The sequence below is a fragment of the Exophiala aquamarina genome (genome assembly GCF_000709125.1).
Source record: "Exophiala aquamarina CBS 119918 chromosome Unknown aczIA-supercont1.15, whole genome shotgun sequence".
NCBI lineage: Eukaryota > Fungi > Ascomycota > Eurotiomycetes > Chaetothyriales > Herpotrichiellaceae > Exophiala > Exophiala aquamarina.
In genome coordinates this window covers 205,821-214,981 of record NW_013550573.1, presented here as the reverse complement: position 1 = coordinate 214,981, position 9,161 = coordinate 205,821, and the positions used below count along the sequence as shown (strand labels likewise).

The following is a 9,161-nucleotide window of genomic DNA, read 5'->3' as shown; positions in this document are numbered from 1 at the left end:
CAATCTTTTGTTGTCCTTTCACTTAGCGAAATCTCATGCATCCGAACATGCCGAGCAGGAGTTCATCGCTACGATCATCGTAGCCTGCATCACCGAAGACGTCATCCACATCACGGAAAATGCTTTCATCAAGGGTTCTGTCTCTCATGTTGCGGTCGAGATATGCATATGCTGGCTCGGGGGTGACAGGGCGTCGTCGAGGAAGGCTTCCTTGGTAGATTCTCTCGAAGAAAGAGAATGGTGGTTGTGGTGGAGATGGTGTTGGTGGTGCCCGAGCGTAGCCATGAGCCTGGGCAGCGTGGTAGCGGTATTGGTGATCATGGTCGTCAAGGTGATTTTCCGGGATGAATGTGTAAGCTTCTTGAGCATATCGCTGCCGTTCTCGACCTAGATTCTGGCGATGGCGATGGAGAGATCGATATCTGTCTAGGCATTGTTCGCGTGCTGGGCCAGGAGCGCTTCGTCGTGGTCGATCGCCAGGGTGTTGCGCACGACGATGCTGGTTAGCATTTTGTGCGTTGGCTTGCTGCCGCTCCTGGGCTGCTCTGCACGTCTGACAAAGTGGGCCCGATCGAAATGCGATGCGGAGAGGTAACAGTCGTGACTCAAGTAGTGGACATCGTGAACTTGGTCGACAGAGGACGTCGGTGCGTCGGTCTGGTGTGTATCCTTCAACGCAGTTGGGGCACTCGTATTTGATGCAATATTGGTAGCACATTGTTGAAGGGCTCTCGGCTAGGAGACAGCCAAGAGGGGTGTTGCAAAGCAGGTAATTTGATTTTGTCCGATGTCGAAGTTCGATACGAAGTGTAAGTCTTCTAGTGCTTGTTGCCGTCACACGCAGGTTCAAGTCTCGTTCGAGTTCAAGAGCATCTGAATGAAAGATAAACAGTCATTCATAGGTATCACTATGGCTTCGTTGAGTAAAACGTGTGCAGGCAGTCAAAAGTAACAGGAAGCCTGACTCACTGCCCTAGTCGAGGCAATCCATTTCACGTTTCCATTATGTGTTGTACCATGTTTGCTGTTGGTGACAATTGCAAACGTATTGAACCCTGCCCACGTTGAATCTGATATTGCTGGGAAGAGCCGGAACCCTTCAGCTTTGACAAAACTGTGAAAGGCTTAAATGGAGCCCCCAAAAAAATCATCGAGAACAATAAAGTTGTTTGCTGTGCATTATTTAGACAGACATGCAGCAATCCGCAGCAGTAGGACTGCAGCTGTACGAAATGCCCATCATCCGCTAAAGTTTCCCTCTCTCAATGAACCTGGTCGGGACGTCGACATATCTGGACCTCAAAAATTCAGCACAGTTCTTTCCCAAGAAATCAATGGTGGACGTGCTTGTTGCGCCACGGTCAAGTAGATTCCTGAATAAAAAGTGTACTGCCCTCAGGTTTGGGAGCTCGAATCTCTCAATCTCAATCGCGGGCACCCGTGACGTATCATACTCTTTGCCCAGAAGAAGCTTGATCGTCTCGATGGATAGCAAATTCTTGAGCCAGACATATTCGTCTTCACGACGGACCCAGAAACCACAGTTACAGTCGGCTCCTTTGTCACCAGATCTTGCATTCACAACTGTGCCCAGGGGAGCATATTCCGTAGGTCCAAATTTGGACAGATCAACTTGGATACCGGCAGTGGGTTGGCTGTGCTGGCGTTCGGGGAAGACTTTGGTCAGAGACGGAGGTGGGATTATCGTGTCCCTACCGTTGAAATGTACCACATGTTGGACTTTGGATTGATCGAGGAGAGTGACATAGTACTCATAGAAAGGTTTTGGGATTCCTTGTCGAAAATCCAAATGGAAAGTTGCACCGGGATAGCTCTGCATTATATTGTCAATGACTGGACGTAGAAACCTAGCGGGCGCGATATCATCCGAAGTCCTGGCTTGCACAAAGATGCGAAATATTACGGTGGCGGCGTTCTGATTGTCTGCATTTGGTGCTGGTGAGCCTAACACGCTGAAAGACAGTGCTGAGAATTGATCCGAATATGGCTTCAAGCCGATCCGGAGCTGTGCCTCTATCATGCGAGCCTTTTCTGAGACGTCAAGTCCTGTCATGAAATACCAAATTTCAGCCTGGAAGCCTCCTCGAGCAGTGAGGCCAACTTTTGTAGTTGGAGGTGGAGGCAAGGCTTTTACCCCATGTAGCGCGACCCTGTCTCGTCCCAATTGCTCAAACCATATCTGATCCAGAACCGCAGTCACGTCGCTATTGTAGTACCACGGACCCTGTATTTCGTAAAGTAACTGGGACGAGCACGTGTGTGTCGTTACAGTACCACCAGAGTCCTTCTGCTTCGTGATGACCACAGACCCGTCCTTAGCGATCTCAGCAATCGGATAACCAATATCAGTCCACCCGGTCGGGGAGTTTTTCAGGCTCTTAAAGCCGGAAAAATTGCCACCTGTTACATAATTGCTGCATTCAATGAGATGGCCAGCCACGAAAGCATTGGCTAACGCGTTGAGCTGAGATCTCTGCCAGTTGTGATACCAGTAGGCGGCGCCAATGATGGGGGAAGCATCGGCGACTCGACCGCATATAACAATTTGTGCACCTTGTGAAAATGCCTCGGCGATCCCCAGACCTCCAAGATAAGCGTGAGCATAAATCGGCTCGAATTCCCATGAGGAAAGAAGGTGACCCGTGTAGATATTCTTGAAGCGAGAGGATCCATCTTTCAAGCCTGCATTGATCGCGGGAAGGACTTCATCGCCAGAAACCCAAGCAACCTTGATCTGTAGGCACCTCTTTGCAATCATGTCTACAACGGTCTTGTAGAGACCTTCTGTATCTGCATTCCCGGCATTCACAGCGACCCGGATCCCGTATTTTGCGAGATCATCGAGAGCCGGTTCCAAGGCCTCGAGGAACGAGGCCTCAAACGCGGGGCCTCCGCCGATAAAAGCATTGCCATTCGGGGCAGTCAACGAATCGGCATCTACACGACGAGCGGCCGCGATGGTCATATTGACCTCGCTCATAAAATCTGCTATTATCACGTCGATAGGATCTGATGGGTGAGCCTTTGCAAATGCTGCCATGGCATGTCGGCGGTCAGAGGCAGATCCAGACGCGCCAGCAATTCGAATCGGTCTCGAATCCATCTTTGGTTTCTTCAGATCAAGCTGTCTCAGCGTAACTGGTGTTTCGCAGCAAATGGAAACAAGTCATCAAGGATTGGAAGTGTCGCAGCCCCAGGAAAAGAAACACTGAACCTACATATCAACTTACCTATCCTCTTCCTCCAGGGTCAGTCAACTCGGCAACAAACTGAAGCGAGTTTGGAGAAGACGATCAGATATTCCCGAGGCTCTTTTGGTCTTGGCACGCGGAGAAGTTGACTGGGGGATGCCGTGCCTGCCGTGGTCTGTCGCGGAAAAACGTGCCGGGAGGGAGAGCAGGATTCGATGAGGATGACTGAGAAGAGTGGTGGTAAGACTGGATATAAATGTCAGCCTGATGAGGGTGTATCGCCAGACGAGTAAAGATATATGTAGACGTCAAGATGACCACAGTAAACGAGATTCAGAATGTCAATGACTGTTTTCTGCATTGGGTTCCGCCACTATGGAAGAACACATTAATGCTCGTAGTTATCAGCTTTCGTGGATGCCGTGGTCTTTCGTGTGCTCAATGCCAGACTCCTTTTCTGAGGATCACAGATCAGGGAATAGGATCCCGATCCCCTCGTTTCAGGGCACGAGGCCATAGTAAAGTTATGAGAGAGAGAAAAAAGGAAAAGGAAACTTCTTCGCCAACTTAATCATCATCCGCCATTTCAACGCTCGAGGGTCCATGCTCCTCATCCTTGCCGTTTACCGCTTCCAAGCACATGCTCCTCGTTCATTGGAATCGTCATTTCAACCCAAAAGCGAATGCCACGTTGATGTTGTACACAGCCAACTGACCATCGAGAAAAATTGATGGTAAGGGGTTCATCGCGATGTAATGAAAGAACTTTTGTTGACAAACACCCTCCCACCCCAACGATGACGCTAAAGTTCGATTGCGCTGCTTTCAATGACAAAAGAAAACGCAGTGTCCGTTCAACAGGAAATGGAAGTCAATGGACGAACGCCGGCTGCGCCCACAAGCCATAAAATTACTGATGGTTGGTGAGTATTGGAAATAAACGTTATGGGAACTCCTAATAACTCACCTTCATCGGCGCATAGTTGCCGTATGAGTGCGAGGGAGGCATGCCCATTGAGGGATAGATCGGGGGTGGTGGAGCAGGGCGGTAAGGAGTGCCTGCTGGGCCAGAATTGTTTTGGCTGCGACCCCAGCTGAGGCGAACACGAGAATTGCCGATTGGGTAGCCTTGCATCTGGTTGATGGCCATCTCAGCAGCATGGCGTTGGACGAACTGGACGAAGCCGCAACCCTTCCCTGGTGGGATCTTGACGTAGGTGATCTCACCAAATCCCTGGAAGAAAGAACGAAGCTCATCCTCGGTCACATAGCCGGAGAGGCCTCCCACAAAGACTGTGGTGTTGTTAGGATCGGTGAACTGGTTCATGGGCTGAGGTGCCTGCTGCTGTTGCTGCTGCTGACCATAATAGCCGATAGGTGGGCCACCCATTTGAGGATATCCCATGGGACCCGCACCAGGCATATTGAGCCCTCCAGGTCCACCACCCATTGGTCCACCCTTGTTCTTCGGGGTAGCAGTAGAAATACGCATGGGACGATTGCCACAATAAACGCCTTGCATCTCACTAAGCGCGCGTTGTTGATCACCCTCGTCGGAAAATCGCACAAACCCATAGCCGCGAGACATACCGGAGAGGGGATCGGTCATGATCTTGGCAGACTTGCAAGAGGGGAATCGACTCTGGAACAGGGAAACGAGAACGTATTCGTTGACTTCTGGGCCAAGATCACCTACGAAAATGGAGAACTCAGGACCGCGGTCATCGCGTCGGTCGGCAAGGCCGCCACCAGAAGCCCAGTTGAGTTTAAAAGGGCGACTGGAGTTGGGCATGGGCTGTCCGCTCAGCTGAAGAGCCTTTGCGGCGGCGGCTGGGGAAGAGAAATCGACGAAGCAATAGCCCGCATTACTGCTAACATGAGTTCAGAGACGTGAAGGAGGTTTTGCGGCCCAGGCCAGAACATACCCGGAGAATTTATCCCTAATCATCTTGACACTAACCTGCTCACCCATTTGAAACCAAAGGTTGCGAACGAAGTTCTCATCGATCCAAGGCTCAAGCTCACCCATCCTGGGAGCGAGGTCAGGTAGAGCGTCAACGAGAGAATCCAGCTTCACTTACCAGAGAGTGGTCTTCTGTTCTCCTCCCGGGCCAGCTTGAGGGGCAGAGTTGCCATCTGCAGGAGAATATTGCATGGCCTGTTGGCCAGATTGGTCAACCTGCTGACCTGGAGGAGCACCATCCTGAGGAGTAGGCACTTGGCCTGGTGCACCCTCTTGCGGAGTGTTGGGGAATTGACCGTACTCGAAAGACATGTTGAAACGTAATTATCGCGTAAAGGCTGAAGGATATTCCTGTGCCTATCAGTCAGATGCCAGCTCTTGCTCCAGATAAAGCTCAAAGAAGAGACTCCAAACGGTGTGGATCGGTACTCACCAAAGCTGACTTGAATTGATGGTTCTCTTACAAGGACTCGCCGTAAGAGGGTGGAGAAATTAATGGAGTTGTTACACTTGGAATCTGACTCGTTTTGGCCAACTTTTTGTCTGCAGAACAATAACCCGAACGGCTAATCTCAAAAGTTGCAAGATGCAAAGCGAGAGCAAAGGTTGTCTGGAGAATTGAAGGTATGGGTAGTCTAAGAGTCAAAGGATTAGCGCTAGTTGTCACGGAGCTAAATGAATATTGGACATTGGGTAGTCAGTCATTGATCTGATGCCGTGACACATGAATCCAGTCGTCATGGATGAGCAGTCGGTATCGGTGATTATGACCTTGCATTCATGTTCATTGACAGTCGTTTGCTCAGAGTTGTATAGGTGGGTGGGTTTATTCTGCCAAAGCCGAGTCGCATGCATGCGCCGTGTCCTAGCGAACTGTCGGGATGCGGCCGGGCAGTCCCACGTTGTGTGCGCGCAACGACCACCAAAAAACGCCTCTTGTATGTGCGATCAAAGGCGAATACTGAAGGGAGGTGCAGAGAAAAGGTTCGCACGTACCGGATCAAATGCGCAGTGATTCAGATGGGGGCCAAATGCTGGACAGCCAAAGCCACAGATCAGACCGCGAACTCGAGGAAACTCCGAGAGAAGAGCAGGGCCAAAGAGAAGCAGAATAGCAAGTAGCACTGCAAGACTAAGAGGACGCGCAGACAACAGATGGAGAGGAGGAAGCGAAAGGGACGGACAGGCGAGAAGGTGGAGGGGAGGAGGGAGGAGGGAGAAGAAAGAAGAAGAGAAGCGAAGGGGAGGAAGCGGAAGAAAGGTTATCGAGGGTTTGGTGGAGGGTTCGAGTGAGTGAGAGAGTGTGAGGTGAGGTTGGCTGTGACTGGTGTGAGAGCAAGAGGTGGAGAGGAAGAGCCCTTGGGTGTTGGCTGCGTCCCTGCAAGGTTTCTCAGGTAAGTTCCCAAGCCAAAAGAGGGTCCTTTTCGGATGAAGAATTGGGAAAGGCAAAGGCAAAGGCGGGAAGGTTGAGCCCTTGTTCGCAGGTGGATGAGGTGGATGAGATGGAGGGTGGATGATGCAAGGGAATTGACCTGGGAGAGAAAAAAAAGGTGGGAGTCGGAGGAGGTGGTGGTGGTGGGATGCAAGCTACCCTCATTCACTCACTCACTCGCCCACTACAGTCTACGGAGCACTACTGTCTGCCTGCGGCATCCTCCTGCAGCCTAAGGTCAGCACGGGACACACAGGCACAGGCACAGGCACAGACACGGACACACCCACACACAACCCAGCTACCGAATTCTGGCAGACACACGCACAGGCATTGGCACAGGTACCAGACGGGTGCCAGAGGGCCGAGAGGGGAGCCGACGGACCATTCGAGCGGCTGAGGAGCAGATCTTCTAGGCTATCGTGCCCACTATCTTAGGGGTCCACCTCACTAATCCCCAGCTAAGCATAGGTGCATGCAGTACCACGCTTAACCAAGGCACTCGTACGTCAACGCACGCCTAAGACATGGTGCTACATGGACGAGGCATCCGGTTTTCTGCAGTAGGCACACCGGGTAGTCCTAACTAATCCCCAACAACAGGTATACGTGAGTTAGTTGCTGGAATAGACAGATGACAAAGATGAGGACAGGCGTTTTGACTTGCGCCGGCGTCGTCGTCGTCGGTTTCGCTCTCTTCCCTTTTCAGCCCGGGTGGTAAAATAAATGAGGAAAAAAAGAAGAAACGGAACTCGCCCGGAACTGCAGCCCACGGACTTAGCCAGCTTTGCAATGACTTATCGTGCCCGACACCAGTACTACTACTGACTTCCAGTTGGACTGGTAATTCGAAGCTTTCTCTGTTGTTGTTGTTGTTGTCTTGCTACCAGAAAGAGCACAGACTGTAGCCTGCCGAATGATCGTCATAACAAGCCAGGTAAAACCAGTAAAGCGGGCACTCTGGGATCCTCCTGGACTAACGAGGGGAATCAACCAGTTCAAGCGACGTCCAAGCTATCCAAACTCAATATTGACACTTCCACCACGCAGCGCACCTGGCTGCAAGGATGGTATTTACACAGTAACCTCACGAGTCATGAAAACCACCAAACCCAGAATGCAGGGCGCATTGTACCAGGGGCTTCGAGGCTTCGGGGCTTCGACTAGTAGTGGTAGACAGCGAAAGCCCTTCCCCCTGACCAGCTGCAGAACTCGCTTGCTTGACAGGCGTCGTCTGACACCGCCCAGTACTTGGATAATCTTGCACAACTCTCCCAAAGAGTCCACAAGGGATCCCAAAGCAGGCACAGCTATCCAGATATATTTGCTCACCTTGACTACTGGCGCATCGACTCAAAGGAAGGGGAAAAGAAATGGGAATAGGCATGGTTGCAGCGCCAATCATCCCACTTTGGTTCCCAATCTGTGCCGATGACCTGCATACCCGATTATCATCCCTAGCAGGGACTCGTATCTCCCAGTTGGTTGAGGGGCCCTGAGCTGTGGCTGATCTTCTACCCGCCGGGCTCGCCTATCTAACTTAGCGACCGGTGTCGCCATCGCCCATCGCCTGCACCAGGCAGAATTCGATTCAAAACAAGAGTTGATGGCCACGGGGGTGCCTTTCCAGGGATATATGATGCAATCCTACTGGTCACGGATGGAGGGGCAAAGGAACAATCATGGCATGCCAGAAGCCTCACAATCACGGGTCGGTACAACCAGCTGCCTCACCTCACACAGACGGCGTACACACGAGCACGGCTCGTCGCTTGTAGTGTTGGTCTCATGTCTCATGGGCTGCCCCATGGGTGGTCTCATGGGTAGGGTCTCACAAATTGCGGCCTAACGAGGGACTCGGAAATCTTAACCGAGCCATGCTTCATGCTTTTGCGCCAGGACCTCAGGTGCCTGGAGCACATGTGGGTATCAACTCTCCAACTTCCCTCCGACTCGGCTGAACCGTGGGACTAGTCCATTTTAGCGGGTAGGGCATACAATGCCCACGTGACACAGACTCAAGTCGCCAGTCACGGGGGCCACTTCTCGTCCCCGACCAAAACATTCTCACTCCAAACGAACAAACGGGAGCGCCTACGAGGTCCAGACGAACTAATTACTCCTCCTACTCCCTCCGCGAGCTACTCACAGGTGAACGACTATTGGCCACGGCAGTCCTCCGACTTCTTTTACGAGAAGCGGGCCTGACTGGCTACAATTTAACCAGGCTTGCAGCTGATTACGGCATTTCGCCTTCATCACCTTGGCAAATCTAGAGCGCTCCTTTCCCTAGACGGCCTAACCAGCCACTCAGCGATTGCATCGTCCGCCTGGGTGATCCAAGATGTCGGGCAGTGACCTACCTGCGACCTGCAGGTCTGCAAGTCTGGAAATGCCCCGCTCGGCAGATCTCGATTCCCGTTCTCACAGAGCGCCAGATATACATGTGTTCCACTCAAGTTCGGATGCAATGAAACGATCACCTTCAGGCCGTGTTTTCTTCCATCTCTCAGAATGGCGCTATCTTAGGTAGTAAGGATATGCCGGAGCCGAA

General features: G+C 51.8%; 2 protein-coding genes across 2 annotated transcripts; both read right to left on the bottom strand.

Annotated features, from left to right (window-relative positions):
- Positions 1-1,246: 1,246 nt before the first annotated feature.
- On the bottom strand, positions 1,247-3,124 carry A1O9_10859 (uncharacterized protein; the record flags this gene model as incomplete). Its single annotated transcript, XM_013400089.1, has 1 exon — positions 1,247-3,124. The coding sequence occupies one exon, from the start codon at positions 3,122-3,124 to the stop codon at positions 1,247-1,249; it is 1,878 nt and encodes a 625-aa protein (XP_013255543.1).
- Positions 3,125-4,167: 1,043 nt separating this feature from the next.
- On the bottom strand, positions 4,168-5,487 carry A1O9_10858 (uncharacterized protein; the record flags this gene model as incomplete). The annotated part of the gene is made up of 3 exons (XM_013400088.1): positions 4,168-5,083; positions 5,138-5,242; positions 5,294-5,487. The coding sequence occupies 3 exons, from the start codon at positions 5,485-5,487 to the stop codon at positions 4,168-4,170; spliced, it is 1,215 nt and encodes a 404-aa protein (XP_013255542.1).
- Between the last annotated feature and the right edge of the window lie 3,674 nt (positions 5,488-9,161).